At 41.0% G+C, this 21,633-nt stretch overlaps 1 protein-coding gene across 4 annotated transcripts in view; it reads right to left on the bottom strand.

Moving 5' to 3' along the window:
- Positions 1–21,633, bottom strand: part of DIP2C (disco interacting protein 2 homolog C) — a 359,412-nt gene that overhangs the window by 23,291 nt on the left and 314,488 nt on the right. For all 4 annotated transcript variants that reach the window (XM_082617846.1, XM_082617847.1, XM_082617848.1 and 1 more), the window contains 2 exons: positions 11,885–12,053; positions 9,478–9,648 (listed from right to left, as the gene is read on the bottom strand). In XM_082617846.1, coding sequence (XP_082473972.1) covers positions 9,478–9,648; positions 11,885–12,053 — 340 coding nt within the window. The remainder of the gene's footprint in view (positions 1–9,477; positions 9,649–11,884; positions 12,054–21,633) is intronic.

Genomic DNA, 21,633 nt, shown 5'->3' with positions numbered 1-21,633 from the left:
TGTATTTTTCATCTCACATATTACAGTTTACATTTCTAGAAGTTCAATTTGAGGTTTTTTTTTTTAACTTTCCATGTCTTAACTTTCTGAATATGTGGAATACAGTTAAAATAACTTTTAGTGTCCTTGTCTATAAATTCAACATCTGTGTCAGTATGGTTCAGTTTTGATTGACTAATATTTCTCCTCATTGTGGATCTGTACCTGTTTCTTGGTATGCCTGGTAATAGATATATATTTTGGCTGCACTGCGTGGCATATGGGATATTAGTTCACTGATCAAGGATCGAACCCACGCCCCCTGCTGTGGAAGTACAGAGTCTTAACCACTGGACCGCCAGGGAAGTCCCTGCCTGGTAATTTTTTATAGGATGTCAAACACTGTAAATTTGACCTTGCTGGTCACTCACCCCACTGTGTTCTGGCTTCCCCTGTATCTGATGAGAGTTCAGCATTTTTATTATTGTCCCCCTTACATAATACATCTTTATTTTGCAGCTGCTTTAAGATCGTCTCTGCTGTTGGCTTTCAGCACTTTGGTGACGATGTGTGTAGGTGTGTTTTTTTTAGCTACTGTGCTTGGCGTTCACTGAGATTCTTGAATCTGTGTGTTGATATCTCTCATCAGTTTTGGTCATTGTGTCTTTAAATTGTTTTTCTGTCCCATTTTCTCTCATCCCCTCCTTCTGGGACTCCTATTACATGCATGTTAGACAACCTGCTATTCCAGAGATCTCAGAGACTATCCCATTTTATTTTCATTCCTGTTCCTCTTGTGTTTCAGTTTGGATAATTTCTATTGATTGGATTTCAAGTTCACTCACTGACCCTTTCCCTGCTGCATTCAGTCTGCTATTAAACCATGAGGAATTTTTATTTTTAAGACTGTGGTTTTCATTTCTAGCATTTCCATTTAGCTCTTTTTTGTGGTTTTTATCTTTCTGTGATATTCCTCATCTCTCCATGCAAGGTGTATACCTTTCCAACTAGATTCTTTAACATATTTATCATAGCTATTTTAAAATCTCTGATAAATCCAACATGTCTATTCTACTGACTCTATTGACTGTGTCCTTTCCTGGCCATGTATCCTATTTTCTTTCTTCATTGCACGTCTTTTAGATTTTGATTGTAAAGCGAACACTGTGTTTAAAAGCACAGTGAAGACTGAAGTAAAAACATTTACCCCCAGAAAAGGGCACACTCTCTCCTGTCAGCCCACTAGTTTGTGTGTCTGAGTGAGCTTGGTCTGGGATTTGTGGCAACATTAGATTTCATTCATGCTGGCTTCCCATGCCTGTGAGCATAATGAGGACTTTGGACCTGAGCACTAGTAAGATTCTGGATACTTCTTTATGCTTTATAGCGTAGAGACTTGCTTTCCAAACTGTGGGAGATCTCTTTCTTTTTCATAGCTTGGCTGTCAGCTTTTTGCATGACTGGCTGCTTCTCTTTCCTCTCCATTCTGCTGCCCAACCCCTAGCCTTTGGAAGGCAAAATCTGCACTTGGTGAAGGCCCTGGGGGCCTGAGAGAGATGTGTCTGGCCTCCCTGTCCCACCTCCGTCTTTGGAGTGCAAGGGTGGTATACCAGATGATCTGAGGCTCTCTAGAGAGGGGCTCTCAGCTTTTCTGCTCTCCTTCCAGCCTTCAGGACCTCTGCTTTCCACTCACTGTGGAAATTTTTTCACTTCCAGGGCCCCTCCTCAGACTTCAGAGACCTGTTGCTTTGACTCACCAGAGGCCCACAGAACTGCAGCTGGATTCTCTCAGCTCCTGCTCTGTTCCTGGCTTTTGCATACTGCCCTCTGGAGTAGGTGAGGTCTGTGGGGAGTTGGTGGGGGGTATGCAGAATGACTGGGTTGGGGGTCCCTGGGATTGTCATCCTCTTGCCAAGCTATTTACTGCTGTTAACGTTCTCGAAAAAGTTTGGCTGGTTCCTGCTCCCCTGTAAGGGGTGAAAACAACTGTAGGTCTCTTCTCTCTGAAAGATTTAGTTCATTTAGATTTCTCTGAATCTTGGCTCTCTGCTGAATTTTAAAAGCTATGATTTTGTGTATTAACCAGATGGTTTCAATAGTTAGGGCTGGAACAACAGCCTCTTGTGACTTATACATCCTAATCAAAAATGGAAGTCCAGCAGGGAACTATAGATATATTCAATATCTAAGGGAAAAAAGGGAAGTCCAGAATCCTTTTTAATGAATGTATTTTTTGCTAAAATTGTGGTTAGTATTAAGCATACTGATTGATTTAGAAACTGGTATCAGGAGTGGTTGTCAGGGAAATAGGGATCTGAAATTGATTAGTTGGTTTGGTAAAAGCCAAAGGGCAGAGAAAATCTAGCTCATCTGCCAGGCTGGACTCTGCAGATGTCCATGCCATGCCCTGGCAAAATGGTAATTAAACCACTTTCACAGGGGTCAGCAAACCCCTGTTTTTGCAAAGTTTTCCAGGAACACAGCCTCACCCATTCATTTAAACATTATCTGTTTCTGCCTTGAGCTACAGAGCTGAAGGTCCCTGAGAAGAGACTACAGACTGCAGGCCCAGCTCTTCACTCTCTGGCCTGCCAAGAAAAAGTGCTCCAAAGGCTTGTCTTGGGGACGGTTGATCCACAGAACAACGTGAAAACATAGTGAGACAACCCAAACCAGGGGGAACATCTGATTGAGAAGCTTGTGGGTTCAACATCACAGTCTACTAGGACCCTGAACTCCTCATGTGGTTATTTCTGAAGCCCCTGAATGTTCAGATGGAGAGACATGCTTGGCTACGGCAGTTCCAGCACTGATTCTCTATTCCATGCGGCGTCCCCGTGCCCAGCACACATCAGACATCTGTGGTGGTGAACTTGACAATCGAGTCTATGGCTTACAGAGGATCAGTGACGGAAGGGCCACCAGCTGGAAACCCTGGACCTGGCCACAGGTGTCTCTTCTGGACAGAGGAAGGGTATGGTATTGGTTGCAAGAGTGAAAACTGCATTGTGGTGGGGTTTTGTGGGGTAGGGGTGATGGGTAAGAACGGGATGAATGTAGCCTTTGGTCACTCCTTTTTTGGTCATCAGGCATCAGAACTCTTTCTGTATTTGGGCAAGTCCTCCACTTTTGGAACCTTGTTGGATACAAAGCCTCTGTCCCTCTGTAGTAACTAAAAACATCTGCCACTCTCCTGCTCAGCTTTCCTGGAAGACAGCCTGTGGATTACCAGCCTGCCAGGTAGCTGCATCTATTCACAGCAAGAGGAAGCACAAATGTTCTTGCCCTTGGCGGCGGACGCGTCTGCGACACCACCCAGCGACATTTTAAGTTACCAAAGGTTTATGCTGCCTACAAATTAGAACCCTGACTGATAAATGGGTAATTGAGAATACAGGTCCCATGACCTCAAATGTTAATTTTCATTATCTGGGACAACATACATCAGCAGGAGAGGATGTGGAAGTTCTGTGGATGTGACAAATTCCCTGGAGCATGGGAAAACCCCAGAGCCGCCTCACTTATGTTCACTTCCCTCGTCTAAAAGCAGTGTTGGGAGAAAATGAACTGGGGGCTCAAATGAATGAGTCTTATTATAACTATTAATTTTATCTTGAGAATTACTTAAGATCTATGTCACCCTGAGCCTTCCACTTTTTTTTTTCTTTTCAACAATCAATGACTCTACTTCTCATCATCAGGGTGGCTGTATTTCTCTTTCATTGTGTGAGTTTCAAGATTTAAGGTTTAAGACCTTAAGGTTTCAAGATTTAAGACCATAACTGTTAATACTGATTTAATTCCACACAGCTATTTATAATAAAGCTTTCCTCAGATAAATTAATCGTTATTTTTCTGTATAATAAAGATCAAAGTTTCTGTTTAAAGTGGCTTAAAAGTTTTTTCCTAATAAAACAAAAATTGAGATTTCTTTTGGAAAGCAGAAGACCTCATTTTCCCCTCCCTTCTTCAGCTGGTGAGAAGGATGCTAATTTTTGTTACCAAGAACTAAATTTCTAAATCTAATACATCCAAAGACCTTTCAGCTTATACTTTTGAAAAGAGTAATTGTGGATGAAGCACAACATCTCTTTTGATGTAGGTTAATAAACAAGTGGCACTTCCTAACAGAACTAAGGAAATTTATGTTAAAGCCAATCTCACAAGTTGTAATTTGATCTTTCTAATGCCCACTTTTGTCATAAGTTCAATAAATCAAAAGTGTTTTAAAGTCATTTTTACAGCTAAAGATTCTGGGAAATGTCATTCCTAAGTATAACAAATGGCTCATACTTCTAAATTTCTTTCTTCTGAAGAGTCTAAAATACTCTGCAGAAATCAGAGTCATGTAAAACCAGAGTCATCCACACTGAATTTTATGAGTCCATTCTTTTGCCATTGAACTATGTCAGAAGGACAATTTCAAAATAATTAATGTGTCAATTCCTGCCTCAAAATGATAAATGGGTAAACAAGTCACTCGGTTTCTAAGATATAGAAGCCGAAACAACAGCATCACAGAAATTATGACTGTCTCAATTTTCTGTTATTCTACTCTTGTGATTGCCTCATATGTAAATTTTTTAAATTGCTCATTTGTGTACTTGACAATGATGTATTTGTCAATTTTCATGATTTTCTCTCATATTACAAGAAACTAGGGTTTCATGTCACAGCCCATGAAAGCAGGCATTGCGGAGGTCCTTTGTGGTGGCCCTGACTCTGTTCCTAGTACACCCCCACCTGCCTCCCCACTCCCTGGTGAAAACAGACTGAAGAACAGCATCTAGCACACAGATGCATGTCTCCTGAGCTGTTTGATTTAGGTCACAGGGAAATAGGGGGTCTGATTTAAAATGTTCCAGGAAAACAGTCAAAAACCGAAGGCAGGATATCCTGCCTGTAAACAGTTCAATTTTGTAAACAGTTTACAAGGCTGTTATTTCACTTGCGTAATAAACCACAACATGGAATTGGCACCTGACAAAATTGCAAAATGTGAGATTTCTTTAACATGTTGCTCTGTTTAGATGACACAGTCAGTAGCAATGCCAGTTCTGTTTCCGGCAGCTGTTTTTATTTCCCTGCTTTGTCAGGAAAGCTCACCTAACTTCTCTGAGCCTCAGTTTCTCTCCTCTTAAACGAAACGACCGATCTTGCTCTCTGTGAGTTGTAGGAAGCTCTAGCCAGATGCTGCCTGGAATTGAGTGGTGTGACACATTTGTGAGAGAATTTTTTTTTTTTTCTTTTTTGGGCATGGAGTCTTTTTTCTGATGGTGCAGGCCCTGGAGCTACTGTTTGAGATGAAAATGCTGCTAGAAGCTTGAAGAGCAGCAAACCTTTGATTTTCATTTCATTTCATTTCACTTCATTTCATTTCATGATAACTTACAAATGATGCTGTGAGTTTTTACCTGATGAAGATTCACATGAGTTCATTTCAGAGAAATTTCAGGAATGCTATGTACTTACTTCCCTCAGGAGGCTTGAGGCTAATAAAAAACACGCTGAATTTCTCAAATGTGAAGCATATTTGCAGTCAGAGGAGTCGACACCCAGTACTTTCATAAAATTCAGTCTCAGGAAGTGACTGTGTGACTATGTGAGTTGTGTACTGGGTTGTCTAAGACAGTTTTTCACAGAGCAGGGGGATAGAAATTGTTTATGTACATAATTGTGAACTATGGCAGACAACATTAAGTGGGAGGGATGACCTGCCATGGGAATTCAGAGGAAGGAAAGTATTTCTAGCTGGAGGAATCGAAACATGACACCTGGAAAGAGAAGCAGGCTTTTGCCACATGAAGAAGGTGGAAGCCCATTTCAGGCAGAGAACAGCCTGAGTTGTGGCATCAGGAAGTAAAAGCATGAAAGACTCTACAGTAGAGAATGTCATTTAGCGTAAAATTGTACAAAGGGGAGACAGATGCTCAGGCTGGATTGGTCGCCGTGCCATTGATGAAGTAAACACAGCCCTGATTTATCTCACGTAAGTTCAGAACCTAGTGCATCAGATGCATCTCATTCTGCAGTCACAGCACACTGCCCGCTGCACAGCCCAGCCTCCCCAAGGCCAGGGGGCACTTCTGGAAGGGGACCCACAGACGCTAAAATTGTGGTCCCCAGCGAGAGCAGCTTGTAAACCCCACATGGCTCGGATGAGGCTCCATTCCTCGTCTGGACAGCATCCTTCGCGTCCCTACCCACGTACCTCGTGGAGATGGGAGACCTGCCCTCCTCCTGCAGGGCTGCCCTCTACCTGAGCACTCGGGGTCCAGTCAAGGGCCCTGAGGAAGGACGACAGGCGAGCCAGCTGAGAAAACATGTCCTCAAACGACAACAAACCGAAAACAAATATGCCCACTAACTGATTTCACATATATTGGTAATCCTGGTGTTCCATAAGGAAAATGGTGTAAACTTCTCAATGTCTTTAAACATTTAGGATGGGTTTGGAATTTAGGAACTATCTTAGCATTTAAAAATTTTTTTTTACATCAAGGGAGTAATGGTGATTATCTCTGGGTATGACTTATGAATGTTATTTATTTATTGGCTAGTCTGTATTTTCTGATTTTGTTTCCTAAAATAAATATTCTTTTGTAAAAATAATCTATAAAAAATTCATAACTTTTCAGATTGTTTTCCTCATTTCTTTGTCTAAACATTCTTAAAAATTCAGTTTTAGTATATTTAACATCTTTATTAGGCATTTATTATGTGTCAGGCCCTGTAGAAACACAATGGGAACAAGAGACATGGGATTTCTGCCCTCAGACCTCAAGCTATGCCTGCTCTGTTTGCTTGGGACCATAATCATATATTTTTTAATTTCTGCAAAAATTAATAGAAAACAAACATTTCCACTGACCAGTCCTGCCTCAAGCTTCTGCACTTGATGCTGCCTTTGCCCAGAGTTTTGTACGTTCACCTCAGAGGGCGCTTTGCTGAAATGTCACCTCATAGAGGGGCCTTTCTTGGCTACCCCTCCTAAAATTGCCTCCTGTGTGTCTCCTTTACCTTCTTACTTTATCTTTACTAAGAATATTTTACTCACTTACTGAAAAAATCATCTGTGTTTACTGTCCATCTGGTTCCATGAGGGCCAGAACCGTGTCTTGCACTCATCTGAGTAAACTCTGACTTAGGCTGACACGAGCTACTCACAGGATGGAGCGTCACCGAGAGATACCATGTGTGCGGTTACGGGGTTCTGCTCACAGCCTGCTGGGTCCTGCCTCCCCAATGCCAGAAAACTCCGTAATCCCGACGCACACCTGGCCCCGGGGTTGGCAAGGGTAGAGAGTCTGCATTCCTTAGTATGATACACTTAATTTATTTGATTTAGCTCTACTATCAGACACACTGATATTTTCAGCTATTTTCTAATACTGACCATTCAGAAAAAGAAAAACTGGCTGAAAATTAGTTGAGAGTAAAGCACCTAAGTAGAAAAACTTAAAATGTACAAAAACACTTAAAGATGCTGTCAACATTCCAGAACAGCACCATGACCTGTGACTGGGGATGTCAGCTCTGATGTGGGGGTCATACTGACGGAATTGTTTTCTAGAAAAAGAATATTTATTCTTTTTATTAGGAGTATAGAACTTAATTTATTCAACATTCTTACAACACATATTTATTAAATATTTACAAAGCACCAGGTACAGTTCTAGGTGCTAAGGACACTGGAATTATGGAGTTCATATTTTAGGCCACAGAGGTGGCGAACACCTGTGTACCAACTTCATTTTCGGCTTCTTACCCTTATTTTCTGTCACCTCTATCTTTTCAACTATTTTTAGTGTATTTTATTTTCCCTACTTAATCTACTGCTTCCCTATAAAACTTCTTAAAACATTTTGGATCAAGTAGATGGAAATAAATGAAAAATAAAGAGGTAAATAACCATAAGTGCTCTATTTCTAGTATTTACAAAGTTTTAATTCTGTATAATAAAGTGTAGTAGAACTTGCTTTGTTGCCTGTATGAAGTGGACAAGTGCTAAGTGATATTATGTTAATATGGGATCTATTCTATGCCCTTCTCCCTTCATCTGCCAACATTCTGAGAGAGAAAGAAGATGAAACATTGTGGCCAAGAGCCTGTCTCTCATGGATCCCTGATTTTTTCCCCACTACTTGCAGGAGAAGGGAAGCATTACATCATCCTATGGCTGAATTTACTTAAGAAGTGGATTTCTGTATTTCTCATTTCTCCTTATGGAACAGATGGCTAGAAACATTTAAGCAGAACAGATCAAGGTGAATAGGAAAAGAAAACTTCAATATTTAAAGAACTAGTTTGGCAAGGTAAATCCAATTCTTCAGGTTACCTCTTAGAAAAGGGAATTAATTTCAATCATAGAACAAGGTTCAACTGACTCTTGAGAGGACCCTGGTAGTTATAAATTTTTAAAAATGGAGCTAATTCAAAGAGAAGGAAGACAGAGGCAAAGGAACACCAATGAAAATCAGAACACCTTCCTGTAGCTAATTTTTCTGAAGCGAGCTCAGCAAACTGGTCACATGGGGAGAGTCCTTCCTCTCCAAAGTCCACGCTGAGTCCAGATACTGAGAGCACTGGCCGGGAGACAGCTGACCAGGAGCTTCCCGAGGTCTCCCAAGGGGAACTGTAAGCAGCATCTCTGGGTCGTAAATGGGAGAGACAGTGGGTGGTCAGGAGCCAGCTTGTGTCCACTGTCCTCCACTCCAGCACCTGCTGTGAGCAAAGTTCTTGTCCTTTTAATATGTTCCAGGAACAAAGCCTGAAGCTGAGTCCTGGGCTGGCTTGTTTTGGATAAGGCTGCCCAAAGGGCACTGGGAACAGATTCCCATAGGACTTTCCTTTCCTTCATGGACTAGATCTCATGTTTAGAGTTCAGAGACGGAAAGGAATAGTGAAGATGGTCTGAAGTGGGCTAATGAAGAGAAAGAAAGAAAACAAGCATTTTTTTTTTTTGCCACATATAATGCAAGGCTATCTTACGAGGGCAGCCTCACTTACAGCTCTGCCTTAGAAATGCAGCAAAAAGTATATACTTCAATGTCATCACAGCCACAAATTCATGAACCTGCTTAATGTCCTGGAATTCTTCCTACAGAAGTTACTGTCTGCATACAAGAGACTAAGTACTTCAAGAGACAGGATTTCTTGCCACAATGAAACATTTGTTTAGTATCTCATCTTTAAAGAGCCTGCCTTCACAGGTCTTGACAAACTGCTACTCATGTTACAAAACTTAAAATGCCCCAGGACAGAATAAGCCTGTGAATGCTAGTTATGAATAATGGTTACTGACAAATGCAGAGTATAATTAAAAACAAAACAAACAAACAAAAAGTGTATACCAACCACATGCATTTGACTGAAAGATACCTTCTAAATGTGGGTAAGCATCAGCAGGGGAAACCATGTTGAGCAGTGTGGCGCTGTATGCCTGTCTTTAAAAGTCACTCTCTGACTCACACACTTACTGGCATCAAGGAAACTCACCTGCAAGCAAATCGCCAGGTTCACTCTACAGCCAAACGAGGTGCTAACGGCCCGTGGATGGAGGCCCAGGTCTTTAAACAGTTTTGAGAATGACTGGGTGAGTGCTATTCGGGGCCGTTCTTCTGCCACCACTACACAGGTCCGCACGCGGGACAAGTCCAGTCCTCGTGCCTAGAAATAATGACAGCAGTAGGAGGTCAGCCTTGCCAGTGTTAGGGGTGTGACCTGCAGGCTCCTTACCCAGATCTGTACAACAACAGAAACTCCACACAGATATTCATTCCCAGGGCTCTCTGTGTCTGCACCATTAACCAAAATGCTGTAGAACATGTGTAAATAAAAAAACGCCCATATCGGTAATCAAGGATGCCATTATAAACACATTTTAAATAATTCAAGAAGCATAATGAGGAGAAAAGTTGAAGAAAAACAAGGTGTGGATAAAATAATTAAAGGACAGGGTTTGGGGAAGAACAGAAGCACTTATATACACTCCTGCCAGCATGGATACACAGGAACATCCATTGGAGAGAAATGAGAAACCTGCTTTTAATATAGGAATGGAAAATGAAAACATCTGGGCAGCTTCTTAAACACAGCTCTCCTTTCATGTCTTGAGACATAAAAGGTCCCAGATAAACTGTCACAAGGAAACACAGCTCAGTTCTGCCCAAATTCCATCAAATGAACGAAATGGCAACACCCGGGGCAGGAAATGAAGTGCCCTAAAAGCACAACACTCCCAAGCGGAGCCGAGGAACAGCAAAACGCGCAACGGGAGTGGCAATGAAACAGGAGGCGAGGGAGCGACAGGGTCTCCATCCCCACACAGGACAGTCACCAGGAGCCATCAGCGTCCTGGAGAGCTGACAAGGGCACCTGAGCTGAGGAGGGACATGAGTCAAGATAACGACAATCTTCCATACGTGCAGTTACACAGGGAAAATTAAGTCTGCGTAACACCAATGACCCTCGACACATGTGTGTTTTGGGAGGCAGTGCAACCTGGGCTTTGAGATGGTGCTCCTGGAGCCACAGATTCAAAATTTGGCTTCAAAGTTTACTAAATGTAAGAACTTGGAGAAGGTGCTTAATTTCTCTGTAACCTAACTTTCCTCATCTTTAAAATGGAAACAATAATGGACCTATTTCAGAGAACTATTGTAAAGGTTAAATTAATCAATATGTAAAGTGCTTAGAAATCACTTATTATTTCATTTGGTTATTTATAAATGCACCTATAGGTAAAGTTCATGAAACATACTCAATCATTTTATAGCATAATATAGGTGGACATGAATAATAATATTTTATAAATTTCCTTTGCTGTATAAACATATAACTTCAAGTAATATTTATTTATGTAGCTTAATATCAAAGTTATCTTGCATTTTGCTTTCTTGTTCAAGCTTAATGCACTAGGTCTGAATAGGAAAACAAAATTCAGCAGAGAGAAATATATTGCTTTACTAATGGCAAGTGTATAGATAATTTGTATGTGTGCATATATACACATAAATATAATCTATGTATCTATACATACACACTCACACATATCTGAGCATATAAACAGTGAATAGTTGGAATATTAACCAAAATAGGTCATATGATTATTCTCTCCTAGTTACTTGAATAAGGACTACATAATTTACTATGAAAATACGTCTATCAAAAAGTCCTTGGGGCTTCCCTGGTGGCACAGTGGTTGGGAGTCCGCCTGCTCATGCAGGGGACACGGGTTTGTGCCCTGGTCCGGGAAGATTCCACGTGCCGCCGAGCGGCTGGGCCCGTGAGCGATGGCCGCTGAGCCTGTGCATCCGGAGCCTGTGCTCCGCAACGGGAGAGGCCACAACAGTGAGAGGCCTGTGTACGGCAAAAAAAAAAAAAAAAAAAAAAGTCCTCGGCTTAAATGAAGGGAAATGTTGTTATTGTCACATAATGGTAATTGAATATTAAAAAATAAAACCAAGCCACTGTTCACTGGATTGTAAAATTGAATTTTGGTTAGGACCCAGATCTACCAATCAGGGCCCTCAAGGAAAATGAAATGAGCAGCTAAGTTTAGACGTATGACTCGAACCCCAGCTTTGGAATAAAACTAACTGCACTCAAGAACTGAATCCACCAACAAATCAAAAGGCAATTCAGGACCCTCCAAGTAGCCCTAACAGAATTAGACATCAATAACATACACTCTGACCTCTAACTCTGGCAGTAGGAAAATATTCACGTTATAAAACAAGCTTTTCACGTGAAAACAACTTCGTCTACCTCAGGTGACAGCAGACCTTATGTCAGCCTTTCTGAAGGATCATTTAGCCTCACCACACCTACTCCACACCCTCTGACACTGGTGCTTTCCCAGGATGCTGGCAAGTGTCCCCCAGGCACTCTGAGGGCTGCTTACCTTGAGCGATTCTGTCTGCGAGCCCAGCCCCTTGGTACACAGTTCCATCACTGAGTAGGAGCAAAATGTATCCCGGACTTTGTACTGACTCACGGCAAGCAGCCACAAGGCAGGGTTGGTCTCCAGCTCTGCAGGCGGGATGAGGATGGACTGGTGCCCGGAATACACGCTGCACAGAGAGATGGGAGGGCTCAGTGAGGATGGAGAAGGGGGGACCAGCCAGCCTCTGAGAAACACCTACTGTCCATTTGCAAGAGGGGACAGTCACACCAACTCTACTCTCTGGTATTTGTAAATATAAAACAAAAGCGTGTTTACAAAAACATTCTGAAAAATACAAAAGAACTATGGGATTATGATCCGCAGTTACTGCCATTTTGAGCACTCATTGAAAGATCTCAAAGCTCTGCTGCTATTAGGTTTCTCTCAAAGCTGCTATATTCACAGAATGGACTCTCACAGTGGGAGACACAGGACTGAATTTTGGTAAAAAGATCTGGAAGTTCAGAACAGGAGTTAGCAAACTAGATGCTGCCTGGTTTTGTAAATAAAGTTTTATTGGGACACGGCCCTCAGTCCTTGCAGTACCACCTGCAGTGGCTTTCACACCAACGGGCAGAGCTGAGGGTTGCGACAGAGACCGTGGAGACTGAATATTTACTAAACAGCCACTTGAGGAAAAGCGTGCCCAACCCTGGTTCAGAAAACTGACATCCAGAGTAAATAAAAGGAAACTAAGACAATTAGAAGAATTAGGATTATAATTTTACTTCAGAATGATCCAATTGGATTACCAAACAGAACTAAAGAAAATACAATCATTCTCTAATTTTACCTTTACGTTAGAGAGCACGGGGAGAGGAACAAGAGGCTACATATTTTGTTTCACAATTAATGGGGCAAGTGTGATTTTAAAATAACGAAGTATTTGCCAAACTACATTTTCAATGGTATTAATTTTGTTTGGTTTATGGCTACAAATCAACAGTAATAGATATCATATGCTATAACAGAACATCCTAGATAAACTACGTTCTAAGATTTAAGTAAAAGAGATTTTATTTTTAAAATTGTAGTTGATTTACAATGTTGTGTTAGTTTCAGGTGTACAGCACAGTGACTCAGTTATACACACACACATATATATATAATATATTCTTTTTCAGATTATTTTCCCTTATAGGTTATTACAAAATACTGAGTATAGCTCCCTGTACTACACAGTAGGTCCTTCCTTTTTGGCTATTTTATATATAGTAGTGTGTATATGTTAATCTCTCTCCCCACCACTTTCCCCTTTGGTAACCATAAGTTTGTTTTCTATGTCTGTGGGTCTATTTCTGTTTTGTAAATAAGTTCATTTGTATTCTTTTTTTTTTTTAGATTCCACATATAAGTGATACCATATGGTATTTGTTTCTCCCTGGCTTACTTCACTTAGTATGATAATCTCTAGGTCCATCTATGTTGCTGCAAATGGCATCATTTCATTCTTTATTATAGTTGAGTAATATTCCATTGTATATATCTACCACATCTTCTTTCTCTATTCATCTGTTGATGGACATTTAGGTTGCTTCCACGTCTTTGTCAATTTCCACGCTACTGTAAACAGTGCTGCAATGAACACTGGGGTGCATGCATCTTTTCAAATTAAGACTTTTCGCCAGATAGATGTCCAGGAGTGGGACTGCAGGATCATGCGGTAATTCTATTTTTGGTTTTTTTTGTTTTTTTTTTTTTTTTCGGTACGTGGGCCTCTCACTGCTGCGGCCTCTCCCATTGCGGAGCACAGGCTCCGGACGCGCAGGCTCAGCGGCCATGGCTCACAGGCCCAGCCGCTCCACGGCATGTGGGATCTTCCCGGACCGGGGCACGAACCCATGTCCCCTGCATTGGCAGGCGGACTCTCAACAACTGCGCCACCAGGGAAGCCCCTATTTTTAGTTTTTTAAGGAACCTCCACACTGTTTTCCATAGTGGCTGCACCAATTTACATTCCCATCAACAGTGTAGGAGGGTTCCTTTTTCTCCACACCCTCTCCAGCATTTATTACTTGTAGACTTTTTGATGATGGCCATTCTGACTGGTATGAAGCGATACCTCATTGCAATTTTGGTTTGCATTTCTCTAATAATTAGCAAAGTTGAGCATCTTTGCATGTGCCTGTTGGCCATCTTATGTCTTCTCTGGAGAAATGTCTTCCTAGATCGTCTGCCCATTTTTTGATTGGGTTGTTTTGATATTGAGCTGCATGCACTATTTGTGTATTTTGGAGATTAATCCTTTGTCGGCTGCATCAGTTGCAAATATTTTCTCCCAGTCCGTAGGTTGTCTGTTTTGTTTATGATTTCCTTTGCTGTGCCAAAGCTTAAGTTTAATTAAGTCCCATTCATTTATTTTTGTTTTTATTTCCATTACTCTAGGAGACGGATCCAAAAAGATATTGCTGAGATTTATATCAATGTTCTATGTTTTCCTCTAGGAGTTTTATAGTATGCAGTCTTACATTTAGGTCTTTAATCCACTTTGAGTTTATTTTTGTTTATGGTGTTAAAGAATGTTCTAATTTCATTCTTTTACATGTAGCTGTCCAGTTTTCCCAGCACCACTTATTTTTTTTAAAATTTATTTATTTTATTTTTGGCTGCATTGGGCCTTCGTTGTTTGCGCACGGGCTTTCTCTAGTTGTGGTGAGCAGGGGCTACTCTTCATTGTGGTGAGCGGGCTTCTCATTGCGGTGGCTTCTCTTGTTGCAGAGCATGGGCTCTAGGCACACGGGCTTTGGTAGTTGTGGCGTGCAGCTTCAGTAGTTGTGGCTCGCGGGATCTACAGTGCAGGCTCAGTAGTTGTGGTGCATGGGCTTAGTTGCTCCGCAGCATGTGGGATCTTCCCGGACCAGGGCTCAAACCCGTGTCCCCTGCATTGGCAGGCAGATTCTTAACCACTGCACCACCAGGGAAGCCCCCCAGCACCACTTATTGAAGAGATTGTCTTCTCTCCATTGTATTATTCTTCCCTCCTTTGTTGTAGATTAATTAACCATAGGTGCATGGGTTTATCGCTGGACTTTCTATCCTGTTCCACTGATCTGTATTTCTGTTTCCGTGCCAGAAGCATACTGTTTTGATGACTGTAGCTTTGTAGTATAGTCTGAGGTCAGGAGGCCTGATTCCTCTGGCTCCATTCTACTTTCTCAAGATTGCTTTGGCTATTCGGGGTCTTTTGTGTTTCCATACAAATTGTGAAATTTTTTGTTCTAGTTCTGGGAAAAATGCCATTGGTAATTTGATAGGCATTGCACTGAATCTGTAGATTGTCTGGGGTAGTACAGTCATTTTAACAATATTGATTCTTCCAATCCAGGAACATGGTATATCTTTCCATCTATTTGTGTCCTCTTCAATTTCTTTCATCAGCATCTTACAGTTTTCAGAGTACAGGTCTTCTGCCTCCTTAGGTAGGTTTATTCCTAAGTATCTTATTCTTTTTGATGTGGTGGTAAATGGGGTTGTTTCCTTAATTTCTCTTTCTGCTCTTCTGTTGTTAATGTATAGAAATGCAACAAATTTCTCTATTAATTTTGTATCCTGCCAATTTACTGAATTAATTGACCCGCTCTAGTAGTAGCAAACTGAATCCAACAACACGTTAAAAGGATCATACACCACAATCAAGTGAAATTTATCCCAGGGATGCAAGGATTTTTCAATATTTGCAAATCAGTGTGGTATACCATATTAACAAATTGAAGAATAAAAACCATATGATTATCTCAATAGATGCCAAAAAAGCTTTTCATAAAATTCAACATCTATTTATGAGAAAAACTCTCCAGAAAGTGGGCATGGAGGAAACATACCTCAATATAATAAAGGCCATATATGACAAACCCACAGCTAACATACTCAACAGTGAAGAGCTGAAAGCATTTCCTCTAAGATCAGGAACAAGGCAAGGATGCCCACTCTCACCATTTTTATTCAACACAGTTTTGGAAATCTTAGTCACAGCAATCAGAAAAGAAAAAGAAATAAAAGGAATCCAAATTGAAGAAGTAAAACTGTCACTGTTTGCAGATGACATGATACTATACAGAAAAATTCCTAAAAGATGCTACCAAATGGGTTTTTTTGGTCTTAGTTTTAAAAGTCTTGTGATAAAATATGCATAAGATTTACCATTCAGCCATTTAAAAATGACACTCCAGTGGCATTAATTATGTTTACAATGTTGTGCAACCATTACTGCTATTTATGTCCAAAATTTTTCACCATCCCAAACAGAAGCTCTGTACCTAACCCATCACCACTTCCACCTCCCAGGGCATGGTAACCTCTAACCTACTTTCTGTTTCTGAATTGCCTATTCCAGATATTTCATTTAAGTGAAATCACACAATATTTGTCTTCTTCTGCCTGGATTATTTCACTTAGCATATTGTCTTCAACATTCTTCCATGTTGTAGCATGTGTCTTCAAGGCTGAATAACATCCCACTGTAGGGATAGACCACATTTTATTTGTTCATTCATCCATCGATGGATGCTTGGGGGGTTTCTACCTTTTGGTTACTGTGAATAATGCTGCTATGAATAGCATGTACAAGTATCTGTTTAAGTCCCTGTTTTCAATTCTTTTGGGTATGTACCCCAAAGTGGAATTGTTAGACCACATGGTAACTCTATGTTTAATTTGCCGAGGAACTGCCAAACTGTTTCCCAAAGGCTGCACAATTTTGCATTCCTACCAGCAAGGTACGAAGACTCCAGTTTTTCCAAATTCTCCCCGTACTTGTTACTTTCCATTTTTTTTTAGTTTAGCCATCCCAGTGGGTGTGAAGTGGTACCTCATGGTGGTTTTGACTTGCCTTTCCCTAATGACTCATGATGTTGAGCACCTTTTTCATGTGCTTATTGGCCATTTGTATGTTTTCTTTGGATGAACGTCTAATCAAGTCCTTTGCCCATTTTAAAAATGTAATTGGCTTTTATTATATCACTGATTGAGGAATTTTAAGCCCCTGTCTGCTGAAAACAAAGATTCAAAAGTGTGAAAGTTACCCAATAGTGAGTAGTTCATCATTAGAGCTGTATTCACACACACACACACACACACACACAATGTTTTACGATACGGCATTGAAATGCTGCACTGGTTTTTCTTTTGTGTTATTACTTGAAGTTAACGTGTAAGCCAGGTATGTTAATTAATCTGATCTCCTCTGAAGGAATATCAGAATAAGTAAAAGAAGACACTCACACTTTATTTCAACAATTCTATGCCAGTCAGGATTCAATGCACAGGCTGTATTAAATCTACTCAAGCATCTCAGAGCACACTCAAATGCCACAGTTATTGTAGAACAACAGAAGTTTCATTTAAACCAATGTCTCCTTTTAAAGGACAGTGCTTCTTCAAGGGAGGAGTAAATAATGAGCTGAGAGTTAGGGCTCAGAGGAGGCACCCCCGTGAGCTGAAGGCCCTCTGAGGTTCCACCCACCTTCCCTAGACCACCCTGGGGATCCCAGCTGAGCAAGTGAAAATCATAAGCAAGAACTTTAAAAAGAAGGTTCTTAGACTAAGTCTGTCATGTACAAATAACTGACATGCTCTTTGGACATATTAGAATAAGCACCATTTAAAGAATCTGTTTTTGCTTCATAAAAAAGCCTTAGCCTGATGAGGTGGGCTGGGTGTGCCCCTTGGATGTCCCTTCAGAAAGGAACAAGCCTGTGATATGGTGCGGGGGGTGGGGGGAGCTCAGGAAGCTCCCGGTGGTGCCAGTTGCCCTGTCCAGTCCTCTGGCCACCTTTTTACTTGGACAGGTATGACCTCCACATAAAGCCCTCCTACTCCCAACTCCAGCTCATGATGGCTTTCAGAGAACCTTTTCTTTTTGTAGTGGAAACACTGGCTCCCAGGGATCACACACTCCCAATGTGGAGCACTATGAAGAACGGTCTTTTTAAGGAATGAAAGTGATTTGTTGGCAGATGTGTTCTAACTTGGCTTCTAAAGATGGATTCCACAGAACTTAAATCCAAGACACACGGTTAAAAACTTCCCATTTTTAATATTAAAGGAAGGAAGTGGGATATGGAACCACATACAAACTACGATTATAGCTGTGAAGAAGGGCAAGAGCACAGGAACAAACACAGCAGGATACTAACGGGGGCTAGGGTAGGGCAGAGGGACCCCGGGCGTTTCTCTGCCCATTTGTCAGTTCTTAGGGCACTCATTCATTTCCATAGAATATGACCCATAAACACGTTCAAAAACACACACATTTCTATCCTGGAATACCTCTATCACACATATCAGGATAACAAAATGCTACAAGTTGATGATTGCTTTAGATTCTCCTATTGGAGTTTAATACATCAAAACATCAGACAACCAACAACCAATGTGTGGGGATAAAATGTAGGTGTTATTCTAGGAAGAATGTTTGATAATCAGGTGGGAATTTTTCCGGTGGTGGTTTTTAGATTTTTTGAATTTTACTTAATCCTTCTGAGAAAGGAAATCTGATAATGAACAGAGCCCACTGTATTTAAAGAATTAAATGAAACTCAGAATAGAATAAGAACTTGCTCCAAGTTGAGTTTAGATGAACTTTAAAGAGCTCTGAGGATGTGCTGACTGCTCCCAGTAACCAGGAGAAAGGATTATTATGCCCAAAACTTTCCTTTGAAAGTTTTCAAATATTTCCTTTGAATTCCTGCTGATGTGAAAGTTTTGTTACGCACAAAACATGCAAAACTACACATTCCAGTGGAGCCCTGTGGCAAAGTATAAAAATTATTTCTATAGTCAATATACAAAAATCAATAAGATCCCATTCCAATAATTATAACACTCAACATTCTGTCAGGTTTTCTTTAAGATTTGTCCTTGGGAAATTGATTTAGGCCTTTAAAGATCACTTTACAGTGCGGCTATTTAAGAGATCAAACAGCACGACAATATACCTGCATTACAATACTGACACCTTGGTCAACTACTTACTGCAAGTAGCATCTATCCAGCAACACTTCTGTACAAATTTATCTGAGTGTGTGAAAACACGCTTTCATCTGGAAGTCCCTGTAGCCAACACTGTGGTGCTTTAAAAATCAGAGTTTCCATCTGGTTGAGAATCCGGCATGTTTTGTTTTCTCACTTCTGAACCAACAACCTTCCAAGAATACGCACTGGGGGTCTGAAGTCGAGCCAAACACCTCCTCGGATCCCGCAGCGCATCAGGGCTGCTCCCCTCACACCCGGAGATCCTGCGGGCTGTTCCTGAGCCCTTGTCTTCTTTCCAGGGGCCATGAGAGCTAAGGGAGACCCCTGCCCCTGAGGCCACCGATACAAGTGGCAGACACCCACAAGGGAGACTTGTTGGACACCGGTGTTTTGTGCCACAGGCACCGTTGCACCCTCTGCCCTTTGCAACGCAGCGCTCAAGGATCAGCCCCCACACCACGTCTGGCGTTACCTTGAATTAGAGCTTTCTTTGTAGCTCATGTACCAACTCCAATGAGAAGCCTCAAGGCAACATTAAGCAGGAAGAAATAAAAATAATGGAAAATTTACCTCTGCTGAATGGATATTAAAAGGACAATCTTGGCCAAAAATGGGATCATACACCAGGTAACAGCCCAAGATCTAACACCCTCGCACATCATGCACCATGTAAATCGTTAATTATCCACTAGGAAACATGCCTTTTCCCTCTTTGAAAAGTGATGGTGCACAGTTTTCCGTTAGCACCAAATGTTATTCAACCCATTCGTGAATCGGGGTTAACGAGACAACCTTAATTAGATTCCCCTGCATAACTTTTATTCCAGCTCAAATTTACACCACTTCTCTGACACTGAGGACTTTTACATTTTCTGGCAGGTACCAAACACAGTTAATGACACTGGAGCCCCATGTCTTAGGGAATCAAAATGCAGGTAAAAACCTTATGATGGGGCCTCCCTGGTGGCGCAGTGGTTGAGAGTCCACCTGCCGATGCAGGGGATACGGGTTCGTGCCCCGGTCTGGGAGGATCCCATATGCCGCGGAGCGGCTGGGCCCGTGAGCCATGGCCGCTGAGCCTGTGCGTCCGGAGCCTGTGCTCCGCAACGGGAGAGGCCACAGCAGTGAGAGGCCCGCGTACAGCAAAAAAAAAAAAACAAAAAACAAACAAACAAAAAAAAAACCTTATGATGATCCGCTTAATTATGACAATCTACCCATATTGTTCCCAGCATTTTCCTTTTACATGCTATCATAAGGAGACCAGAAATGAAGAAAAAGAAATACAAATCACCCACTGCTAGCTTTCTCAAGAATATACACCAGGATAATGACCTGCTTGATCAGACTGCTAGCACATGAAAGGGTAGGGTCCAGCGTGGAGTTCAAGGCTAGAGAATATAAGCATACTTGTGAAAATTAAACATAGCTTCACCTCTGTCCTCATTCCTATAAATAGAAGGCAACATTAAGAAAAAGGTTATTAAATCCTAGTAGAGGAAAAACAGAAAACCTGATTCACCAATTTTCTACTTGCTCTTTTTTTTGCTCAATCCAACGAAAGTCTATTTGTTGTTTCATTTATTAACCAACACTGATTTCTTGGCACTGGCTATCAATACTTCCCTACTTAATAGCAGGTTGCTTATAGGGAAGAAGATTATTTCCTGTGAATTTCTGGAACCTGAACTATTCTAGTTTAGATCTTAACTTCAAAAAGAACAAAACAATTTAAAAAACATTTTGGGAATATTTTCTCTCAGTCTCTGGCCTGCTCCCATTCTCTCGACAGTATCTTTTGCAGAGCAGAGATGATTAATTTTAATAAAGTCAGCCTATCAATTATTTCTTTCATGCATCATGCCTTTGGTGGTGTATCTAAAAGTCATCAACAAACCCAAGATCATCTAGATATTCTCCTAAGTTTTCTTCTAGGAGTTTTATAGTTTTATGTTTCACATTTAGGTCTATGATCTATTTTGAGCTAACTTTTGTGAAGGCTGTTAACACCTGTGTCTAGATTCTTTTTTTTTTTTTTTTTGGCCTGTGGATGTCCAGTTATTCCAGTACCATTAGTTGAAAAGACCACCTTTGTTCCACTGTATCACTGTATTGCCTTTGTACTTTTGTCAAAGATCGACGGACTATACTTATGTGGGTCTATTTCTGGGCTCTCTACAATACCAAGAGTGAACCCTGATGTAAATTATAGACTCTGGGATAACAATGTGTCAAAGGTAGGTTCCTAGTTTGTAAAAAATGTACTACTCTGGTGGGAGATGCTGGTAACAGGGGAAGCTGTGCATGTGGGAGTGGGGTGTGCATGGGAAATCTTTGTACCTTCCACTCAATTTTGCTGTGAAACTAACAATACTCTGAAAAATAAAATCTAGATTAAAAAACAAAAATAAAAAATGTCTGAACAGGAGAGAGAGAGAAAAAAAGACATTTTGGTAACTAATATAAATTTGTACATTTGTAATTCAATGATTTCAGATTATTAACTTGATAAAACATACAAAGAATTGATAACTCTCACAATGTGGGCACCCTGAGCAAGGCAGCCACACAACTCACGACAACACGTCACCCTGTGGTGTCACGTGGGTGAGCCTACTGAACTGGCAGGGTAGGGTCTGTACCACGCACTTCAGTTACTCCAAGGAAAGTTGTTTTCCTTTTTAAAAAAGTTTTACTTAGGTATAATTTGCATATCATAAATCTATCCATTTGCA

This window comes from Mesoplodon mirus, assembly GCF_964341445.2.
Source record: "Mesoplodon mirus genome assembly, chromosome: 4".
NCBI lineage: Eukaryota > Metazoa > Chordata > Mammalia > Artiodactyla > Ziphiidae > Mesoplodon > Mesoplodon mirus.
The sequence above is the reverse complement of the archived record's forward strand: the minus strand, read 5'-3'. Positions and strand labels throughout refer to the sequence as shown.